Below are 25,004 nucleotides of genomic sequence, written 5' to 3'. Positions count from 1 at the left end.
ACAAAATTCAAAAGATTTAAAGTGAATTCTATTTACCAAAAATTAAAGTTAGAAGACATGACAGACCATTGTCAGGTGTGAGAGGATAAAAAATGTTGTGTATTTTGATTTATATCTTTGATAAAGAAAATTCGCTTTTGATATTTTAAATTTTGTTTATAACAGATTTTAAACTTATAATCTGTTCTCCATGTCAGAGTGTACTGGCTATGCAACTACTATAGTAGCGAAAGCTTGTACCCTAAACCAATAAAGTACGTTATTACGTTTTACTGATTCGACTGCAGGTTAACATGGCTCCTCTATAAACGGCTCCTCTATAACCCTGTTTCAGCCATTCGGAAATAATTCGCTAATGGAAGATTTTTCTCCTCAGTTTCAGATGATGTCTCCAGCGGTCGCGGTAGTTTCATTTTGCAAAGCCCGCCGAACAGCGTCATAGCTGAAACGTTCTAACGCAGCGATACTTATACGGATGGATATATCAAAAGATGACTCGTCTGAAATTTCCGTTTTTGATAAATGTGCGTGTGCGTTACTATACGAACTGTCGAAATCACTCTCTTCTTAACAGAAAGAATCGTGAACAATTTTTGAAGAAATTTGGTGATTAATCTTCGTGAAATGTCATAAAATGGATTTTCTTCTGTGATATTTGAAATTTGTCCTATACATTCCAATCGAGCTCATTCCGGACATTCTCTTAGTGCTATAGAGGTATTTTAGCCACAAACTTTTTCATCGCGACCATATTGGTTGGCAAATACTGAAGGTGGCAGACCCTCTAAGTTAGTTAGGTAATTCCCTGCATCCAATTCCACAACGAGTTAAAGTAAACTTACACTGAAAATGAACTAATGTAATTTCAACTCAGGGTTAACTTTAACTCACAACTGTGGAACTGGATCTATGATTATCTATGGTTGTTTATGTATATGGTGAGTCTCCAGCATTGGTTGGCAAATCATGTCACAAGCCAGAGACATCCATACGAAATTTACCTGTGGACTTTTAAAAAGGTTGATTTACGTAAAAACGAAAATTGGGAATGTCACGCGAAGAATTTTATGCATCTCTACTAGAACACTTCTCTTATTACCCTGTGTGCACATGTTTGCGGCCCAAGAAGTTCTATTCCTCTTCAGAAAAGTTGTAAATAGTCGCCGATTCATAATACTCGGGACACACGTATCACAGATATCAATTCTGTTTCTTCACGGGCGAAATTGTGATACATAATCTTTATATGAAAAATCGATAGAAAATTGTGGATTTTTGCGAAAAGCAGAGTGTGATAATGAAATTGTTGTAAAGGTGCTCTTTATATTGTTTCTGTTAATCATATATATTATAAATACATCTATATATATATATAGATATATATATAAATATATATATTATTATAAACGTTTCCAGATCTTACTCATCTCAGTATATAACGTGTATCTATTCATGCAATATCATTGATTTAATAAGAAACGTATAACATGTAGTATTAAATGATGGTTATGTTGTCAAATACTTTTCAAAAAAACACTCTACTTATTTTTACCAGTGGAGTTTTGTAAGAACGGGCGTCGAAATTACTCTCTTCTTTAAACAGAAAGAATCGTGAACAATTTTTTGAAGAAATTTGGTGATTAATCTTCGTGAAATGTCATAAAATGGATTTTATTCTGTGATATTTGGAATCTGTCCTACACATTCCAATCGAGCGATGTACTGTCGGGTTAGACACCTGTCAAGCTACCTCTCCCAGTCCAAAATTTTTGACCTAGTAGCAAAGGTTTTCGCTTATGCGTTGTGGATATCGGTACTGAAAATAGTTCTGAAATTATACTTTCAATAGTGTATTATTTCGCCGATTTTGAAATGATTTGTTTGAGAGTCTGCATCACAATTTATAAGAAAAAACCATTCGTTTGCTACCAACTGACTCAAAAAAACGATGCATAAAAGGAAGGCGTCGAAAGAGTTTCAATGAGAGCGTATACATTTTAAAGCAGGCGTTCCATACTTTACTCAAATATCGTGTATAACATTTAGGTGGTTATAGATTTAATTATATAGAAATCAGTGTCAGCTATTCTTGGCATTGGAACCACGGTGGAATATCGCTACGACAAACTTCAGGGACCAGAAAATACACTACCGGTATTCGTAATAATATTTTGTAGGTTAACAAGAGTAAATAAAATCGTTTCGGTTTTTCAGGCACAAACCAGATAAACTTCATATCTGAATTTGAATGCAACGAAATATCAGTTATATGATAGTTATATATCTTAATTCGTGTTTAGTGATTTATTGTGTACTAGTTGTTAATGCAGAACGGTTATTACTTAAATATGTGATGTACTAGAAACAAAAGTATTTTATATCAATGTATATTATATGAATATTCTTTACTTATAATGCAGGTAGCGCGTTCCATGCAGCCCGGCGTTTGACAAATTATATTTCCCTCCATCGGGCCATTTTACCCACTTTCAACTCTGTCCAAGGATTATGAAACAAACTGAGTTAAAAACCGGTGTCCCGATAGACCAGGACCCAGTTCTGAAGTTCTGAATTGAAATTTGACATGGATCTCGCAACCGCGGAACTGCTAGGTCCATTTCGATAATGTAAATGTAAATATGAAAACTACTAATTTTAGACTCTCGTAGTCGGTTTGATCATGGACATATAGGTTCTACGATCAGGAGGAGTCTGCTGTGTTATATAATCATACTAAATCGACTAAGTTTGAACGAGTGAAAATCGAATAATATGTATTTATGTAAACATAACTATCAAACACGTTTAAAAGCTGTCTAACTATATTGAAGAAAACCGTTTGAAATAATATGCACTATGAAAATGCCACATGTAAACTGATGATTTGTTGAACTCTGTTATAAACGATTTTCTTTTTTCAGTAAAAAAATTAAATGTGTTTTGGACACGATGTATAAATACTCGACGTTTTCTTTCGTTCTTGCGATCGAATTCTAATGGATTGCTGGGTCTCGCAGCAGACCTGCTGTACTGGGCATGGTTTTTGAATTACAGTCAAAGTCCATTTTTAACGCCATCCTTTTTAGTGCCATTGCTCATTTAACGCCAACATTTTCAGAGAAAAAATTTGCTCAATCGAACTCAAACTCAATGAAAATATCATTCTTTAATAACGCCAAATTCTTTTAACGCCATTTTTTACATTGGTCCCCAGCAGAGGCGTTATAAACGACCTTTACTGTGTAATCCGGTGTGGGTTTGAGGTGCGCGAAGTTTATGTTCCGATCGCGGAACGTATCCTACGAAATGGTGCTCGGAGCTTTGGAGAACTTGTAAAAAAAACTCACTTTTCTCTAAATACAACAAGTGATTTACACGACAAATCCCCGAAATTTGACCATTAGAAAATTAACCATACATTAATTATTTTTTGTTGTTATGGCAAGTCCCAAACGCCGACGGTCAAATTATCTTGTCCGTTAGGCACAAGTGGTTAACAGAGGTCTACGTCACGGTCGGTAGATGGTAATATTGCGTAGTGTGTGAACAATACATGTACATATAGGTTTGCGCTACACGGGCACCATTTCTTAGGCATCCTCCCCGGCAGGGATTCAAACCTGATTGCATCGGTAGACTCAGGCACGGTATGAAACCCTGCCACACTAGCCCCACTGCGCAGCTACGTTATTAGCCAATCAGAAATCCCGTTTTATTTCAGCCCTGTTTTTCCACGCGATATTTGCTTGGGCGATTATATAACGGGCAATCTGATTGGTGCTGCAAGTTTTCCGCGGCAAACCTGCGCACTCGGTCTAGTGTGGCAGGGTTGCGTACCGTGGCTTGGCCTAGCGATGCCATCAGGTTCGAATCCCTGCCGGGTAGGATGTTTCTTTGGGGTCATCAACACAGCGAGTGACCGCTCTACGATTTTGCATTGGATAGCTTTACGCAGTCCGTTGTCATGTATGGAGGCTTCTATAAACTGTAAGTACAATTGTCGTTTCATCGCCGCAGGTTTTCGGAGAGTCGTCTATTGACTTGTCGTGTTGATGCCTTGTCAGACCATATTCATTTAACTTTGTAAGTCCTATAACGAAATACTTGTCAGGCATAATAATATATTTTCAGAAAAATCACTTTTCCAAAATCTCTGGGCAGGGGGGGCAACTGCACCCTGTCCCTGCCCCATAAGGTACGGCCATGTTGGAGAATAGAATAGGCCGTACTCTGAACGTTCATGTATACTACAATATATGTATCCGTACGATGTTCAGCACAGTAGGGATCATTATATGGAAACAGACTTCCATTTTTTCGAGCGAATTATTTCTCTATTTTAAGAAGCGAAACTTTGAACTGGCGGAATAAATTAAATATCCCTAGTCTTCATCTCAGATGCGTTCATCGATTCATGAGGAAACCTCAGTTAATTGGCTGCAATGAAAAGATGATAAGCTTGTTACTTCACTTTGAATTCATCATCTATTCAAATTTACGATTAGCGAATTCTATATCCGACAATACAATCCTTACAGTACCGCGTTCTGAAAGCCTGCAATTCATTGAATTCATTTACAGTTTGCTTTACGAAGATATGAACGCAACAACTTACGGAGGTCTGTTTTGTGCAGAAAACGAAAGTCGTAAAATCATTTCGGTGATGAATATTTTCTACGTTGGACCGGTTTGTGTACTTGGAGTCGTTTTGAATATCGTGAACATCATTGTTTTACGCGCTTTTCAATCTCCTATCGTATCGTTTCACTTGCTACAACTTTTGGCCGTCGCTGATATTCTGTACTTGACATGTTCCTTTTTCTATTTCACTGTAAGATTTGCGGCATACTACTTTCTAAAGGGAATTATGGTATTCCGCCTCGGAGGATCGAATGTTTATCCCGCATTCTATATGCCATCTTTGTATGCCTATGGGATATCCATACAATTCAGGAATATGTTTATTCCTGCTGTATCGGCCGACCGAGTGATCAATTTATATTTTCCATTTTTTGCTCGACGTTGGATCAGTAAGGCTAAATTCAATATTGTCTTTGTCATTCTGTTTTTGGTAGCAGTTGTGTGGCGTAGTAGCGTTGCTTTGAACGAAAAATATGGATACAAGCCAAACAGATGTGACAAGTCATTAGAAATCTATAAATTACCCAAGTTAGTTAAAGATAATATGCGATATTACGTTGCTGTAGCTTTTGGTCCAATGTTAGCGCTGATTATATTCAATTTTCTAATCATTTTCAAAACCGTTAAACTCACGTCGAATAAGACCGAACTCGGCGCTAAGCGGAAAGAATCTAAATCCGTTTCGCAGGCGACGACTACCGTTTTAATGATCGTGTTTCTGTTTATTATCTGTGAAATATCGCCCTGTATCGATAGACTGGCTTCTTTAACCGGTAACAAGGGTAAATGGCAAAGTACGATGAGAAAGTTTTCACTGATGATGTCGGTGAACGATTCGTTTCTGAACTTTTTCGTTTACGTCGCGGCCAACTCGAAATTTCGCCGTATACTCTTTGATATGGTGAAACGAACAAAAAGTCCTCACAAATGATACAAAGGCCGTTACATAAGGCATTTTTCGAAATTACGGACAAGTTTTAAAATGGGCTGCTTGCTATATATAAGATGTACTCAATACATTTTCATTTTCTTAAAGCGAGCCCACCTTGTCTCAGTAAGAAGTTTATCACAATATCTAATTCATTCATATTTTCACTATCTTATAATGTATCAGTATCTCAAAAGTTCGATACCGTAAAACAAGTGGTACTGAGTAGAAAAATGCACTTCAATTTAGCTCACACGACATTGATCTTTTTTTGCTAAAACGAAAAATCTTAAATGTTGATAATGAAAAAGAAAACGTATACTACGTGTATTAGACGCCTGGCAAAAACAAATAAGGTCTAAGGCCTTATCCATAGATAGCATAGACCCCAAGGCCCCGTTGTACAGTTATGGCCTAATTCCAAAAGTTGTCTTGAATCCTTAAGACCGGTCGTAAGCCGTTAGATTGACAATAGAACCAAGTTGGTTTCAGACTGGTCTTAATCTACGACATTAACCAGTAATGGCCTCAGGATCCAGTTCTACAGTTCTCAGTTTCAGTTAACTAAAAATTAGTTCATTTTTAATGTTTCATACCTTGGAAATGGGTTCGGGAGGTTTCGTTGGCCGACTTTTTGTAAATCAATCATGAAATTTCGTAAATCTAACACAATAAGGACTGATAGAAACATCCGTGATGAGAAGATAAAAACCCAATATATACAGATTTATAAGAAGTTTTACACCAAGAAATTATCAATCAAAGAATAAAATTACACGATTCGCGATGGTTGGAAAATCGCATCATGAGTAAAAAGGGAATTCCTACTCAGCGCGTACGTGATGATGATAAACGCAATCGTGGATCTTAGTGAATCTCGGTGTTCACGAACTGTCATAAATGCCATGTATTTAATTCGATCGTAGATTCGGCAACTGATCTGCGAGATCCTCAGGTAGATCGGACTGATCTTGAGGCGCATGAGAACAAATTATAAAATTGGCGTCAACGTTAGATTCACGCAGTTCATGAAATCTGTGATCGCCAAAACGATCAGATAGCATAAGAACGGACGTTACAAAGTCAAGTCTTCCTCTCAGATGCGTTCATCGATTCACGAAGAAACATCAGTAAATTGGCTTCAGTGAAAAGATGATAAACTTGTCACTTTAAATTCACCGTCTATTCAGATTAACACGATTAGCAAATTATATATGTGACAATACAATCCTTACAGTACCGCGTTCTGACAGGTTGCAATTCATTGAATTCATTCAGCAATTTATCTTCACGGAAACATGAACGCAACAACTTACGGTGGTCTGTTTTGCCCAGAATCAAAGAGTCGTGAAATCATTTCGATGATGAACATTTTCTACATTGGACCGATCTGTGTACTCGGAGTCGTTTTGAATATCGTGAACATCATTGTTTTACGCGCTTTTCAATCTCCTATCGTATCGTTTCACTTGCTACAACTTTTGGCTGTCGCTGATATTCTGTATTTGATATGTTCGTTTTTCTATTTTACCGTAAGATTTGCGGCATACTACTTTCTGAAAGGAACTATGGTATTCCGCCTCGAAGGAGCGAAGGTCTATCCCGCGTTCTATATACCAGCTGTGTATGCTTATGGGACATCCCTACAATTCAGGAATATGTTTATTCCTGCTGTATCGGCCGACCGAGTGATCAATTTATATTTTCCATTTTTCGCTAGACGTTGGGTCAGTAAAGCTAAATTCAATATTGTCTTTTTCATTGTGTTTTTAGTAGCAGTTATGTGGCGTAGTAGCGTTACGAAGTTTCACGGGAATCCATCGAGAAATACAGGGCAAACTTTGGTTTTTCGTAGCTAGTCGACCAATGGTTGGAAATCACTGAACGCGCGATAGCTCAGTCGAAACATATTCCAGCCATCTTGGAATCATGAAGTCCGAACTACAGCGACCGTGCTCAATACCACAGTCGATCATTTCTGACTATAGTCAATTAACACTATTATTCTTACCTCCTGCGCGACGAGCCGGTCGCGTAGTTCGTGGGCGTACTCGTAGCAGTTGTCAACTGCTACTTTCGGCCCACGAACTACCACAATGGCGTGAACCCGCGGACAATCTACGATCACTTGCTGTAAATAGAGAACAAAAGAGACTGTATGAGCATTTTAAATCAGTAGCAGTTTGAAAGTGATGAGAAATAAACGTCATTCACTGAAAGCTCGTTATATACAACAATGAATTTCAGCAATCTGTTCGTTTATAATCGATATGAAATTATTAAAATGTTTTATTTTGGACGGAATTCTCAGGTTTATAATAAAACTAACAAATAGTTAGATAAGTCGTTATATCCAAAGTCGTAAAACTCCTATTGATCGTCCATGATTTAATGAAATACTAATAATTTTTCTCATTTATTTTACAGTCATCGAAGAGATAAGGCAATGAAATCACGCTTCATGAGGCCAGGGGGCTGGTGGAAGCGAGTTCGGGAGTGATACCGGACCCCTGGCAAGCGTTATATTACAAAATGGATAAGCGAACATTCACAATTGTAATTGTTATTTTGAAATGCTCCAATATTGATGACGTAGTACACATTGACTCACACAAAACCATAGGCGTCCCCGAGGGGGGTGCAGGGGTAGCGGACCCTTTTCAAGATAGCTAACTTCTCAAGTTAACATGTAATCAATGTTCAAGATTTTTCTTGCCAATTTGACTTAAGTCCTTTAACTCTAAGTGATTCATTTAGAGCCTGGAAAACGTCTCTAAAGCCTCAAATTAAAAAAAAAGTTTTTTGGGGGGAGGCCCCCAAACACCAGACATTGTGCTTGGATGCTGGATTGATGCTTATTCGAACCCCGTATGAAAATTCCTGGGGACGCCTATGAGAACCTGTTTTAAAAAACGCACAGGTATGAATGTATATGAACATCGTTGTAATTCCCGTTTTTACGGCATCAAAAAAGTTGCGATATTTGCTTCGCTATTAACACTCCCTCCCGTTAAATAATACTGGCGCTGTTGCGCGTGACGTCGTATATCGATTTGCGAAATACTTCCTTGTTCGGTAAAACGTTCGCTGATTGATCTATTTAACGGGAAAACCAACATAAGTCTACTGACGGTTTGTTACAAGCGCTGTGATTGGTACGTCATCATCGATATATTCAAATTCAACATATATTTATTGATCCTGCTAGTAGTCACACTGATTGACTACCCCAACTCATCGGACGGAACAGGAACACGGAGAACTTGAAGAATAAAGATGTAACTGACATACGACAACACTGCTTTCGTAACTTTCATTCCTATGAAAGGAAAATACAGAATTCGACCCCGATTAATTCATATATCGTCAATCGTTGACAAGCAATTCATGTGTCATTCAAGGTGTCAATAAACACCTCTTTCAGTTTTCCTCTAATTGATATTTATGGAGATGTAAAATTTTTCATTTATATTTCAGGAAATCGAAACAGTTTTCGAATTGAAGCTGGGGACGTCGCTCAGGGCCTCGTTCCAGAAAACTCTAACGCGAAAATATCCGGTAATGTGAAAAAGATTGATTTCAAAGGAAGTGCAGCTTACCCTAGGGGGAGCCACTTTGATTACATAAATTAAACAGTCAAAGGGTGAAAATGCTCTATACATTTTGTATTCAATTCATTACTTTCACGTTAAAATGACATAACTCTTTCAGCACTCACGGGTGATTTGAAAAAAAAACACTCAGAGTGCCCATCATTGTTAACATAAAAGTAGGAAAATCGATAGAAACTTTCGAGCTCCATAGAGTGAAAACTGTAAGAGATGAGCTTATATTAATTGAAAGGTTTCTAGGGTATGACTGACCCTTAGAAAAGATTGGTAACAATTTTTTGAAAAATGATCTAATTTGCACGAATTATAGCTCTTTTTAAGAGCCTCAAAACGCTAAGCGCCACACATGGCATTATAAGTGGATTCGTTGTTTAAGAGACCAGAGAAAATCATTCGACTAAGAAACTCTGTCGTCACAAGGGTTTGAACCTATAAACCCTGGATTGACGAGACCAGTGACCGGCGGCTTAGTCCACTTGGCCACTGCGCCTCTCCAATTAATTATAGCTCAGCGACCCATTTATTTGCTAACTCCTTAAATTTCAGGTATAGGATAAACAACCCAAGGGCTTAACGACAATTTATTGAAATGTCGTTTTTGAGATGCTCTCACGATTCAATCTTTTGATACAATTTTTTGGTAATTCGACTGTCAGCTGTGGAAGAATGGGATGTATGTTTTGTGCGAGTTTATCTCCGGAAGGCCCGGATCTGCGGCCATCAACCCAGCACCGTACGATTCATATCGAGATATGACTAGTAACTCCGAGAGGTAGCCCAACCATAGAAACAATGATAGCAACTAGTAAAACAGAATACAGAGTCTGACTAGTCACAAGAATACCTAGCCATGTATATACCTAGTCATGTGTACACCTAGTCATGTGTACATCCAGCCATGTGCACACCCAGCCATGTGCACACCCAGCCATGTGCACACCTAGTCATGAGTACATCCAGCCATGTGTACAACTGGTCATATGCATACTTAGTACCTGAATACATATGTACCAAGCACCTAACAGCACCTGCCCCTAAAAGGATCTGCACCTGTACCTGAGAGCATCTGCACCTGTACCTAAAAGGATCTGCACCTGTACCTTATAGTATCTGCACTTGGAAAATTGACCGCAATTTTCGCAAAGAGTAATTTTTACTCAAATTGTTGAAAATTAGAAAATATCGACGAGGCGAACACGTCGAAAAAACGTTTGACACGCAAAATATTGTTTTAGAAAAAATCGGTTTAAAAAAATGCTGAGATATCGATCTGAAGGGCACATGAGCACTCGTGAAGGGATGAAAGGGGTCTTAAGTGTTTCTCCCCAGAAAATTTTGAAATTTTGTTGCCCGAGGCTATTCGATAGCCATCATGAGGGAATACTTGATATTTCTTTATAAAATGGAAAAAGAAATTCCTAAAATATCTCGAGGGCACCTCAAGATATTAAAGGCGGGGGACTGAATCCGCCCTTGATATATTAATTGTTTCTCCTGATTGTTAATGTATTTCTTTCTATTTTATATTTTACAGTGGAACCAATATTAATCGAGACTGTGGAGGATGGTCCGAAGGACGTGAAAGAGGCCATAGACCTCTTTCACTTGAACCTTGGTCCTGTCTTGGATGACCAGCTGGCAGACCCCGTTCCAGCTGCTGCCTCCCCGGATAGGCGCCCTAGGCAGCGGACCCTTTGGCAGCCGCACCCTGCTGCGCAGAGGTGGTCCCGTCGCGTGGACGGGCGGCTGTGGGAGGGGGAGTTACGGGAGGTAAGCATCATCTCAACATTAACTGTTTTTTTTATATTTCTCTCGGTTTTGATTTCGAATGTCAATTTCTCTCACACGAACAGTTTTTATGAATCACTTATAATATCTTTTCTTTAATAATACTTTCATTTTCAGCGAGCCATCGTCCATTTTTTTGCTTTATTTTCTAACCCTTTAGAATATTGTTTCCCAGATCGCGACGATTTATCTCTTTGTTTATATGTAATCAATTGTTTCATTATTTCAGCTCGGTTACGGAATATCGCCGCGGATCCGCGGTATCTACTTAATTTTTTGACGCGATGTAAGTACAACTTTTTGCATTTATACTCTCTCCTCTCTCTTTCCACTGATCACATCATTTTTCACATAATTCACACATAATTCCTGATTATTCCTGAAGATGACTATTAGGATATAGTCGAAACGTTGAAATAAACTACTATCTCGAAGTTTCATTTTCGGACTTTTTATTATCATTGTGGGATTCTCTCCTCATCGCGTCAACACGGATAAAGTGTTCTACCAATCGTGAACTTTCGCGTATTGATAAAGCGATGAGTCGGCTACAGTTCAATCGGGAAGTGTCGACGAAATTGAAGCACGGTTATTGAGGAGTAACCACTAGCTGATCCTCGCTTGCCACAGTAACGCAGCCACTGCCTCATCAAGCCCCGGGTCTTATTGACGGTACATCCTAGAAATAATTGAAATCGAAAAACGAGATCATTGTTCCCCTTACAGAATTCTGTTTAACAAAAGCCTATTTATTTTCGTGCGGCGTCAACCATTTTCAGACACATAGTGAAATATCAGTAACTAACGATACACCGCGCCGTGGTGTAGACGCACGGTAGTGCTATTCCCGTTATTCAACACACTTGGGTGGAATTTTTCAAAATTTTCAAATTATCTCCAGCACTATAGGGTATTGATCAGTCAGCACTGAAAGGGTTAATAAGATAAAAAACCAACTTTATTTACAAATTAAAAGAATTCTAAAATCGAGAATTTATTTATGAAACAATCTAAAACATAAGAACACGACGTTTCGATCTCACCCTAGAGATCATCGTCAGGTGTGAGATATTGACTAAAAACGGATTAATTATATATATATAATTATATAATTATATATATATATATATATATATATATATATATATATATATATATATATATATATATATATATAGATAAGAACAGGTTAATTGAGTGATTTGGTGAGTAAGTAATTAGTGTTTGGCAAGGCACATGAAGTAATATACTCCATATACCATATGTCGCTCATTGTTTTAAACACATACCGCATCAAATTTAAATTAAATACGACCGGTTTAAATACGACCAGTGATACCGCGCGGTCTGAATAAACCATCGTTTTTGCATCCATTTTACGCTGTTAATTGAAGCATTGCCAAAAAAGTCTTCTTGAACTGATTTGAATCAGAGAAAATAGACTGCATTTTATGAACTAGATCAATTTTAACAAGTTTCCATGCCTACCATTTAGAATTATTTTCAAATCATCATGAATCATGGTTTGCGGTTATGGCAGGGGTTCACCTGATGGTTAAGTGATGGTTCGCTGATGGTATAACACCTATTTATTTGTTCATGTGACTGAACAATACAATGATACAATGTTTAGTTACTTCTGTGCTGTACTGTCTAGCCATGAGGCTTGCATCAGGGTGAAAGTATTATATTCTGACACTCAATGCATTTTTTTCCTTACACTTTCTAAACTTCCTTCCGCGAAGCGACGTCTAAGGCTGGCTTCATGTCGACGCCTAGACCAACGCAACCGGCCGGATAATAGCCGATCAGCGCCTATAACCTCAGCGTTTTCAAACTTCCAAGCAATTTCAAACTTCAAAAGAAAAGATGCCATTGACCGCAATGTAAGAATGGCCAGTGACCTACCTGCAATACCTTTTGAAATCATTCCCCGAAGCTTTTGTTATTGGTGATGCAACCAATCACCGGCTACGAATTTTAAGGGGTCAGTTAAAAACTGGTGGGCGCTCCTACACATTGTCATTACACTTGGAAATTCTACACGGCGAAGAAGTCTCTGTCGCTGGTTATTGCTCGATAAGACACATTTTAGAAAAAGAGAATTTTCATTAGATTATAACAAACGCAGCTGAGCTGATAAACTATTTATTATTAATAAAACTGGATTTTGGCAGCAGGACACGGAATTTAAAGATGACTTTAAGATTGACTCTTAAATAAAAGGATTACATTTTCAAATTGCTGCTTCATCCACGTTACACGGTTGCTGTAAGGTAGGTGGAACATTTATTTAACATTAGCGGTCGAAATTATGTTTTATAGGTTTAGTTTTAGGAAAAAATAGTTGCACTTTAGGTTAGGGTTAGGTTAGGTTTAATTAACAGGTACCGGTACCCAGTGTTACAGCTTCATGGAAGATACTAACAGACTCGCCTACTGATGAAAGAGCGGTTCGAATTGAATAAGGTAGGACGTATTTCAGCGTGGACTTATCAACTTCAGTTGATACGTCCATGATTTCAGTGAGAAGAAAAAGACCCCCCGGGCCACAGAAGATCGAACCCGAAATTGAATGATGATGACAGAGTGGCTTGAAAAAATTCAGGTGCGACTTGTATGACATGTCTAATAGTTCTTGTAGATAAATAGAATTGATAGAATTGATGTTAGTTCTAACTAGTTATTTGACCCCCCGATTAAAACATAATTTCAACCGTTAATTCTTAGGTATTTTGAATATATTTCCAACGCCCCCCACCGTCACCCCTCCCCTTAAAACGAAGCTTCCACGATTTTGTGAGTTAAGCGTGACTATGGTAGGATGAGGAATTGACGATTTGGACTTGACAACTTTTTTCTACATAATAGAAACTACATAAACGTTAAGACATGAAGAGCTAGGGGGTTGGACTATTAACCCCCCCAAAAATACGTACAGAAAACAGTGCGATACAAATATAAAACAATAGACAAATATACACTAATACAATATTACACATTAAAATGATAGAATTAAATTTTTCACGCGCCATTTTATTTTGAAGTAATCTCGCGCCATTTTTTCGAAGTCTCATCTCGCACCATTTTATTTTAAAGTCTCATCTCGCGCCATTTTATTTCGAAGTCTCATCTCGCGCCAGTTTATTTTGAAGTCATCTCGCGCCATTTTATTTTGAAGTCTCATCTCGCGCCATTTTATTTTTCATCTCGCGCCATTTTATTTTTAAGTAATTTCGCGCAATTTTGTCTTTTTGCGCATCCCAGATACATCACTTATTTTGGTGTTCTGTAATTAATCATATATCAACTCACTCAGTTATGTATTGTAATATATGTATTGTATTATGTATTGTACCATGTATTATATTATGTATTGTACCATATATTGTAATATGATATGTATTGTACCATGTTTTGTACTATGTATTGTAATATGTGTTGCATTATGTATTTGTAGTAATTACTCTTCTAACTCGGTTCTTTCTAATTAGTGTCAGTCTGCCTATAAATACTGATTAGTAGCGAAAGCTTGTGCGTCAAATAAACCTATATTGTATACTTATACTTGTCTCGTTATAATAATTATTCTAAACCCGGTTTATACCCCAGGCTCCTCTACGGAATAAGGGAACATCGTGTTTTAATTCCTGATTCGGACCCACTGTCGCAGCCTTCGTCAGTGGACACAGGACAACTCGGGCTGGATTCGAACCCCTGAAAGCAGCAGGCCCATTTCTCTTGGACATTGAGGAAAACTTCTAAGACTAAGATTCGATTTTCAGCCTTCTTCGACGAAGAGAACTTCAGTGGGACAATACTCAGAATTCGAACTTGTGGAATGAACCTGTTTTGGAATTTTCTGCGAAAGCTTCATTTTTCTAGAGGAAAATAAATCAATTTCATATCGGTAACTATTACGACGAGTAATAGGAAAAATTGTGCCGAAATTGAGAGTATTGAAACAAACACAGCTAGCCTACACGGCTGTCTGGAATCAGTTGTTTCGGGATGAAAAATTTGCAGAAAATTCCGAAACATTTTCATTCCATCACGAGGAGACTGAAATTGACTGGTGACCCGCGTACGCTGGGCGAACTTTGGTTATCGGAGTTAGTCGCGACTATAGTCGAACTAAGTGAAACCGAATAATGTCAGTTAGTCGGAACCATAGTCTGGAAATAGTTCGGAAATAAAGCGCATTCGGTTATTAGTTCCGACCACTAGTCGACTAGATACGAGAACTGAATTTGGCCCTTACTGAGGAACTAGGATTCTGACCCGGCGGACACGACCATCAGCCAGGAACAAGATAGTCCCGACCAGTCTGACCAGTGTGTGGTCGGCGGATGAGAGAGGATTAATGTACAAGGCAAGCAACATCGGAGCCTCGCTTGGAAGGTCTCCACTGAAGGCGCTGCGATGCACTAATCTCGGTAAGTGGACTTTATATGAATAACATGACACTAAACGCAGACGCGAATTTCTTTTTCACACCAGGTCCGCCATTTTGTTACTACATGTGAAATGCTATCACGTGATCTCAACATGTAAACGCAACAACTGCCGGTATACATAAAACACGTGTTCCTTTTAAACAGGAATAAGTTGAATAACGAAACCTACTAAGTAACAAAACGAAAATTGGAGTCTAGAATATAATCCTTAATTAAAATGTTAATAAAATTGGGGAATTATTTGTTTTATTACATTTTGTTACATAAATTTGCAGCATTTTGGTTACTCTGTCTCTACTACGTACGACTCTTAACTCTTAGGCCATTTAGACCGAAGAGCATTCGAGATTAATCGTCACGTTTGCACGACTGCTCTGTTCAACTGAATCTATTTTAGAGAATAAAATTTAATTTGCTTGAAATTCTTCCTTTGGCATGTGAGCCTATCGCTTTACCGGATACTAATACATTCCGCTGACAAAAGAGTTCTATCAAAAATGGTTTGAAATTCATTTTAAAAAGATGATCCCCTTCGAAAAACCTTAAACAATAGTAGAATTATTCATATACAATGGAATCGTATTAAACATTGAACGAAATTCGGCTAAGAAAAATATCTTTATTACTCGCATGCCACAGTATGGTAGCGAGGCTGTGTTAGACATCTACCGGACAGTGCTGCCCCTATGAATTACGACAGCGGAATTTCTGTGAACTAAAAGAGTGGCGCATATTTACCGCCGGAATTTAAATTTCCTTATTACGTACAATACGGACCAGTGTGACGCCTAATTCTGATTGACTATGATACTATGGATACGTTCTGAATTTTGTATGATATTGCCTTATTTCTTAGGTAACATATTTAATTCCTTTCAGCTAAAATTCACTTACTTATCAATTAATATAACATTTATATACAGAATAACTTATTCATTTACATTTTTGAATGATAATTTATCATCTGAATCGACAAAATGTCCATATTTTTTCTTCGATATATTCTAAATGCGCGCAAATAATCAGGGAACATACAAACACCTGTCGCTCTCTGCCAGACCATACTAGAAATACCCCGATTCAAATTTCTCTTTCAAGTCTTATTCTTTTATAGAAAAATTGTTTGCTTCAAATGTTTCAGAGCATTTTTCAGAGTTTGAGAATTTTTCTCGGAATCCGGCCAGCAAATCGGTAATTAGTTCGTCCACTACGGCCGTTCGAAGACTCTGGCAAGCGAGTATATTATGTTAGTTCACGTTTTCCACGCTATCGTTATACATAGGGGCAGCACTAGACGGTCGAGATTGAATTGATCGCGCTATTTTTACTGTGGAGCGAGCTCAATTCAATCGCTAATTCTTTATTTACAGTGAACTATTCCCTCAATTGATAAGACTTTAAAGCCACGATGATTTTAAATGTACGAATTTTGATATTAGTAAAAAAGATAAGAATTCATTCATGATATTTCATTTTCATGTCCTCAGGTACACACACTTTTAATGGGTGCTCACTCCGTCTCCAGTGACTTCGCAGACACTTCACCACGGCAGTCCAGTCCAGTGAGGCCGGGACCTACCCAAATTTAGTCTAAATCAGTCAGTCGTTGTTACTACGAGTTCGGGTTGTTTGGGGAACGACTAGACTAACAACAGGGACCTCACTCGGTGTCAAAAACCACTTTCTAGCCTACACGGGCCGCACTACCCTAGCCACTTGCAATGCACATGGTGCAGGCGATAGTTTCACAAATTTTGATGAACTGTTCTTCAACTTCCTCCGTCACCACATCTTGGTCTGCAGGTTAAGACCAGCTGACTCGACCAGTTAGTTATACCAGCTTTCTCCCACTGCCACAGGCTGGGCTCTTGTGTAAAACGAGAATCTGTTAATCCAGTGCCGTACTGAAAACTGCTGAAAACTTTTGCTTAAGCCTTTACTATGTCAGAGTTATTGTGCTGTTTTGCTTCCTTTTCACCCATCCTCCCCCAACCTCTCATCCCAACCTCTCATCCCATCCTCCCTCAACCTCTCACCCCATTGTCCCTCAATCTCTCACCCCATCCTCCCCAACCTCTCAGTCAGTCTCGCTGTTAATGTGATTTCAATTTTATATTTCAGGTTTTCTTCAGGCTGTCGTGTAAACTTCATCACAAATACTGGATGTGGTGGACTTCAACTGAAATTTATCACAGTTTTACTTCTTCAGTCAACTTCTTCTGGACTACTAGTGAACTAACTGGACTACTAGTGAACTAACCGGACTGTTAGTGAACTAACTGGACTACTAGTGAACTAACCAGACTATATGTGAACTAACTGGACTATTTAGTCAACTAACCGGACTATAAGTGGAGTGATACTCATAAAAATACAGTGTGGAACTCTATATGTGGATTTGTGGAACTCGGTGAACTACCATTACTGCTAGACAAGGGCTAGTGAGTGTGTGAGTAGAATTTCTTATAAGTTTCCAAAACAATTATGAGAATATGTATTCATCAATTTTAATTTGTGAAAATAAATTATATTATGTTCATTTCTTGTATTTTGTTTGTTGAATTGCATAGAGTTTTGCATTTAAGATTTTGATTTTATTCGGGCAGTTCCTACAGACCGGTCATACCGGAATATAAGGAGTTTTAAAGGGAGAACTTTTCATATTTCGAGCAAGTGTCTGCTTCGCTTGCCCAATAACTGTAGACTCTCCTACAGTCGTTTCGTAAGCAAATTTTTAGAATCGACTGAATTCATGAATTTGCAAGTAAGACTTGCAAATTCATGACCATGACCGAATGTTTTCATCTATTACTACATCATATTTTTCAGGTTGGAGGCGCAAGGCGTTGGAGGTGCATATATTTGAAACAATATATCTCGTCGCGCTCGACTAACTGGAGCCACGAGCCTTTTTCCTGTTTGGCGTAACAGTATTTCTCAGCCGACTGAGGGCTATCACCATTCACTTCTTACTCTTCACCATCAGAATACATTACCACATATTTCCTGAAGATGAAAATTTGGCCAAAATGACTGTCATGTCTGTTTTTAGGATGTTTGTCATCATTAGGAACTATAGTACCGGTATTTATTGACATTTTTGTTTGTTGATCAGGACTACATCGAACTGGATGTTGGCAAGCGTTAGAACTCACCGAGAGGATAAACAAACAATCGAACACATATTGGGAGAACTTGACTTCAGTTATAGTGAACTTTACGAGGACTAAATATGTGACACTACCGATTTGCTTTTGAACTAAAAACAGGGCAACTGAAAAAAAACTGCGTGGCTTCTAGAACCTGTCGTTCTCTCCCAGACGAAACTAGGAATATCCCTGATTCAAATTTACTCTTAAGCCTAATTCTTTCATAGAAAGTTGTTCCTTTAATAGTTTCAGGGCATTTTTTCTGGTTACAGTGTTAGTGGTAGTTGAATGCACTATTTTAGAGAATAAAATTTTATTTGCTCAGAATTCTTCCTATGGCATGTGAGCCTATCGCTTTACCGGATGCTAATACATTCCGCTGACAAAAGAGTTCTATCAAAAATGGTTTGAAATTCGTTTTAAAAGGATGATCCCCTTCAAAAAACCTTAAACGATAGTAGAATTATTCATATACAATGGAATCGTATTAAACATTGAACGAAATTCGGCTAAGAAAAATATCTTTATTACTCGCATTCCACAGTAAGATAGCAAGGCCGAGTTAGATATCTACCGTACAGTGCTGCCCCTATGAATTACGGTAGCGGAATTTCTGTGAACTAAAATAGTAGCGCATATTTACCGCCGGAATTTAAATTTCCTTATTACGTACAATACGGACCAGTGTGGCGCCTAATTCTGATTGAATATGATACTATGAAAACGTTCTGAATTTTGTATGATATTTCCTAATTTTTTAGGTAACATATTTAATTCTTTTTAGCTGAAATTCACTTACCTATCAATTAATGTGGTATTTATATACAGAATAACTTATTCGTTTACATTTTTGAATGATAAAATTGACAAAATGTCCATATGTCCAAAATGTCAATATTCTTTCTTCGATATATTCTAATTACGCAGAAATAAACAGGGAACATACAAACACCTGTAGCTCTCTCCCAGACCATACTAGAAATACCCCGATTCAAATTTACTCTTTCAAGGCTTATTCTTTTATAGAAAAATTGTTTGGCCAGACATTTCAGAGCAGTTTTCAGAGTTTGAGAAATTTCCTCGGAATCCGGCCCGCAAATCGGTAATTAGTTCGTCCACTACGGCCGTTCGAAGACTCTGGCAAGCGAGTATTATGTTAGTTCGCGTTTTCCACGCTATCGTTATACATAGGGGCAGCACTAGACGGTCAAGATTAGATCGCACTATTTTTACTGTGGAGCGGGCTCAATTCAATCGCTAATTCTTTATTTACAGTGAACTATTCTCTCAATTGATAAAGACTTTAAAGCCACGATGATTTTAAATGTACGACTTTTGAATTGGGTAAAATGATAAGAATTCATCATATTTTATGTCCTCAGGGCCCGGGGCGCACAGGGAGACCTCACTCCAATTGACTTCGCAAACACGTCACGACACACTAGTGAGGCCGGCCAGGCCCTGACTCGACCAGTTAGTTACAATGGCTTTCTCCCGGCCACAGGCTGGGCTCTTGTGAAAAACGAGAATCTGTTAAACCAGTGTGACCAGGGGACTGAAAACTGCTGAAAACCTTTGCTGAAGCCTTAAGGCTACTATGTTAGAGTAATTGTACTGTTTTGCTCCCCTTTTCACCCATCCTCCCTCAACCTCTCACCCCATCCTCCCTCAACCTCTCACCCCATCCTCCCTCAACCTCACCCAACCTCATCATCCCATTGTCCCCAACCTCTCACCCCATCCTCCCCCAACTTCTCGCAGTCAGTCTCCCTGTTAATGTGATTTCAATTTTATTTTTCAGGTTTTCCTCTGTTGGGCTGTGGTGTAAACTTCATCACGAATGCTGGACGTGGTGGACATCAACTGAAATTTATCACAGTTTTACTTCTTCAGTCAACTTCTTCCAGACTACTAGTGAAACTAGCTATTAGTAAACTAACTGGACTATATGTGAACTAACTGGACTATTTAGTCAACTAACCGGACTATAAGTGGATAAAAAAACAGTCAGTGGTGGACTCCAGGAGTTGTATGTGGATTTGTGGAACTCGGTGACTACCATTACTGCTAGACAAGGGCTAGTGAGTGTGTGAGTAGAATTTCTTATAAGTTTCCAAATCAATTATGAGAAAGCAGTTTATCTGTAAACACTGTTTTCTGCATTTCATAAGAATTGTCAATGTGGTTATTTGAAGCAGCCTGTAATTGTGTTGCAGGGATTATAATACAGGGTTTTAGTAAGAGCATCAATTTCTACCTTAAAAATCAATTGAATATTTGACATAATTGAATAAAATTCGTTTTTGGGCCGAATTTCCCAGGCAAATTTCATCAAAATTTGTGATGAAATTAAGGGGGTCAAAACACGAAATCCTGAATATCTCATTTTAGGTGCCTCGGATCCTGAATCTAACCTCATATTTGTAATCAGCACCCCAAAAAACATGTCTGCACTAAATTTTATTAAAATTGGGCCAAAAAAATATTTTGACTTTGTACCCCATTTTTTGGGTGCATTTTTGGGCATTAAAACCCTTATTTGCCCATGAAGATGAATTCCGATTCAAAATCTGATTGCGGATCCGGAATCTACACCTCAGAATACATATTCCTACCAAATTTCGAAGGAATCAGAGAAAAAAAAGTTTTCGCCGAAAAAAAACTCCTGGACTAACACCTTAGATTTTTGCCATTTTTGGCCAAAAAACCGAATCTCTTCGATTTGCTTGAAATTTTAGTCCTTTTTATTTTCAGGGGTGCTGATTCCAAATCTGCAATCAGATTTTGAATATCTCAAAAACTCTGGGGTCCAAGGCCTTTTGAAAATATAGGGGGGTCCCCCAATAATTCGAATTTCTCATTTTCTGGGCCTCAGATCCGAAAAATTCTTTCAGATTTGTAATCAGCACCCCAGAATACATGTCTAACCGGAATTTCATCAAAATCGGAGACAAAAAATATTTGACCCCTGACACTCATTTTGGGGAGTAGCCTACCTTAGATTGCCATTTCTCTGATATACCGGTAACTAGACTTAACTCTTACACTGTGTATAACTGTTTGGTGGCCTCAAATCTATTAAGTTTCATTTATATCTTTTAGGATGTTTCTCATCATTAGGATGCCGGGAATTATTGACTTTTTGAGTTTGATGATCAGGATCAGATGAACTGGATAAATATGTGTTGGCAGTGTTAGAACTCACCGGGAGGATAAACAAACAAACGAACAAATATTGGGAGAACTTGACTTCAAATTTACTCTTCTTTATTAGTTTCCGAGCATTATTTCTGGTTACAGTGTTAGTGGTAGTTGAATGCACTATTTTAGAGAATAAAATTAAATTTGCTTGAAGTTCTTCCTTTGGCATGTGAGCCTACCGCTTTACCGGATGCTAATACATTCCGCAGACAAAAGAGTTCTATCACAAACGGTTTGAAATTCGTTTTAGAAAGAGAATCCCCTTCTAAAAACCTTAAACGATAGTCGAATTATTCATATACAATGGAATCGTATTAGATAATCAACGAAATTCGGCTAAGAAAAATATCTGTATTGCTCGCATGCCACAGTATGATAGCGAGGCTGAGTTAGATATTTACCGTACAGTGCTGCCCCTATGAATAACGATAGCGGAATTTCTGCGAACTAAAATAGCGCATATTTACCGCCGGAATTTAAATGTCCTTATTACGTACAGTACCGACCAGTGTGTCGTCTTATTCTGATTAAATATGATACTATGAATACGTTCTGAATTTTGTATGATATTTCCTTATTTTTAGGTAACATATTTAATTTTTTTAGCTAAAATTCACTTACTTATCAATTGATATAGTATTTGTATACAGAATAAATTATTCATTTTCATTTTTTAATGATAATTTATCATCAGAATTGACAAAATGTTAATATTTTTTCTTCGATTATAGTCTATTTGCGCGCAAATAAACAGGGAACTTACAAACACCTGTCGCACTCTCCCAGACCATACTAGAAATACCCCGATTCAAATTAACTCTTTTAAGGCTCATTCTCTTATAGAAAAACTGTTTGGTTCGAACGTTTGAGAGCAGTTTTCAGAGTTTGAGAATTTTCCTCGGAATCCGGCCCGCAAATCGGTAATTAGTTCGTCCACTACGGCCGTTCGAAGACTCTGGCAAGCGAGTATTATGTTAGTTCACATTTTCCACGCTATCGTTATACATAGCGGCAGCACTAGACGGTCGAGATTGAATTAATCGTGCAATTTTACTGTGGAGCGGGCTCAATTCAATCGCTAATTCTTTATTTACAGTGAACTATTCCCTCAATTGATAAAGACTTTAAAGCCGCGATGATTCTAAATGTACGAATTTTGATATTGGTAAAAAAGATAAAAATTCATACATGATATTTCATTTTCATGTCCTCAGGTACACACACAGTTTAGAGGGGGACCTCACTCCAGTGACTTCGCAGACACTTCACGACAGTCAGTGGAGGCCGGGACCTACTCAAATTTAGTCTGAATCAGTCAGTCGTTGTTACTACGGGTTCCGGGTTGTTTGGGTAACGACGGCTAGGTGCTAGGCTAACAGGGACCTCACTCGGTGTCAAAAACCACTTTCTAGCCTATACGGGCCGCACTACCCTAGCCGCTTGAATTGCACATGGTGCAGCAGGCGATAGTTTCACAAATCTTGATGAACTGTTCTTCAACTTCCTCCAGCACCACATCTTGTTCAGCAAGTTACACCAGCTTTCTCCCACTGCCACAGGCTGGGCTCTTGTGTAAAACGAGAATCTGTTAATCCAGTGCCGTACTGAAAACTGCTGAAAACTTTTGCTTAAGCCTGAGTTATTGTGTTTGCTTCTCTTTTCACCCATCCTCCCCAACCTCTCACCCCACCCTCCCTCAACCTCTCAACCCACCCTCCCCAACCTCACACCCCATCCTCCTTAAACCTCTCACCCCATCCTCCCCAACCTCTCACCCCATCCTCCCTCAACCTCTCACCCCATCCTCCCCAACCTCTCATCCCATTGTCCCTCAACCTCTCACCCCATCCTCCCCAACCTCTCATCCCATCCTCCCCCAACCTCTCACCCCATCCTCCCCCAACCTCTCATCCCATACTCCCTCAACCTCTCACCCCATCCTCCCCAACCTCTCACCCCATCCTCCCTCAACCTCTGACCCCATCCTCCCCAACCTCTCACCCCATCCCTCAACCTCTCAGTCAGTCTCCCTGTTAATGTGATTTCAATTTTATATTTCAGGTTTTCTTCGGGCTGTCGTGTAAACTTCATCACAAATACTGGACGTGGTGGACTTCAACTGAAATTTGTCACAGTTTTACTTCTTCCGGACTACTAGTGAACTAACTGGACTATAAGTGGATAAAAAAAACAGTCAGTGGTGGACTCCAGGAGGTGTGGAACTCTGTATGTGGATTTGTGGAACTCGGTGGACTACCATTTCTGCTAGACAAGGGCTAGTGAGTGTGTGAGTAGAATTTCTTATAAGTTTCCAAAACAATTATGAGAAAGCAGTTTATCTGTAAACACTGATTTCTGCATTTCATAAGAATTGTCAATGTGGTTATTTGAGGCAGCCTGTAATTGTGTTGCAGGAATTATAATACAGGGTTTTTAGTAAGAGCATCAATTTCTACCTTAAAAATTGATTGAATATTTGATCATTGAATAAAATTCGATTTTGGGCCGAATTTCCCAGGCAAATTTCATCAAAATTTGTGACGAAATTAAGGGGGTCAAAACACGAAATCCTGAATATCTCATTTTAGTTGCCTCGGATCCAAAATCTAACCCCATATTCGTAATCAGCACCCCAAAAAACATGTCTGCACTAAGTTTCATTAAAATTGGGCCAAAAAAATATTTTGACTTTGTACCCCATTTTTGGGGTGCATATTTTGGGCATTAAAACCCTTATTTGCCCATGAAGTTGAATTCCGATTCAAAATCTGATTGCGGATCCGGAATCTACACCTCAGAATACATATTCCTACCAATTTTAGAAGGAATCAGAGAAAAAAAAGTTTTCGCCGAAAAAAACTCCTTAGATTTTTGCCATTTTTGGCCAAAAAACCGAATCTCTTCGATTTGCTTGAAATTTTAGTCCTTTATATTTTCAGGGGTGCTGAATCCAAATCTGCAATCAGATTTTGAATATCTCGAAAACTCTGGGGTCCAAGGCCTTTTGAAAATTTAGGGGGTCCCCCAATAATTCGAATTTCTCATTTTCTGGGCCTCAGATCCGAAAAATTCGTTCAGATTTGTGATCAGCACCCAAGAATACATGTTTATACTGAATTTCATCAAAATCGGAGACAAAAAATATTTGACCCCTGACACTCATTTTGGGGAGTAGCCTACCTTAGATTGCCATTTCTCTGATGCACCAGTAACTTTACTTAACTCTTAC

The 25,004-nt window shown here is 38.4% G+C and overlaps 1 protein-coding gene and 1 long non-coding RNA gene across 3 annotated transcripts in view; both read left to right on the top strand.

Moving 5' to 3' along the window:
• The window catches only part of LOC141913178 (epidermal growth factor receptor kinase substrate 8-like), a 42,089-nt gene extending 40,721 nt beyond the window's left edge, over positions 1–1,368 (top strand). For both annotated transcript variants that reach the window (XM_074804645.1, XM_074804644.1), the window contains one exon: positions 377–1,368. In XM_074804645.1, the coding sequence (XP_074660746.1) occupies positions 377–456 (80 nt within the window). In that variant the 3' untranslated portion in view covers positions 457–1,368. The remainder of the gene's footprint in view (positions 1–376) is intronic.
• A 13,895-nt stretch (positions 1,369–15,263) lies between these two features.
• On the top strand, positions 15,264–18,852 carry LOC141913177 (uncharacterized). Its single transcript, XR_012620233.1, has 3 exons — positions 15,264–15,404; positions 17,547–17,874; positions 18,255–18,852. It is a non-coding gene; the product is annotated as an uncharacterized LOC141913177 (long non-coding RNA).
• The last annotated feature ends 6,152 nt before the right edge of the window (positions 18,853–25,004 follow it).

The sequence above is a fragment of the Tubulanus polymorphus genome, chromosome 11 (assembly GCF_964204645.1).
Source record: "Tubulanus polymorphus chromosome 11, tnTubPoly1.2, whole genome shotgun sequence".
In the NCBI taxonomy this organism is placed as follows: domain Eukaryota; kingdom Metazoa; phylum Nemertea; class Palaeonemertea; order Tubulaniformes; family Tubulanidae; genus Tubulanus; species Tubulanus polymorphus.
The sequence above is the reverse complement of the archived record's forward strand: the minus strand, read 5'-3'. Positions and strand labels throughout refer to the sequence as shown.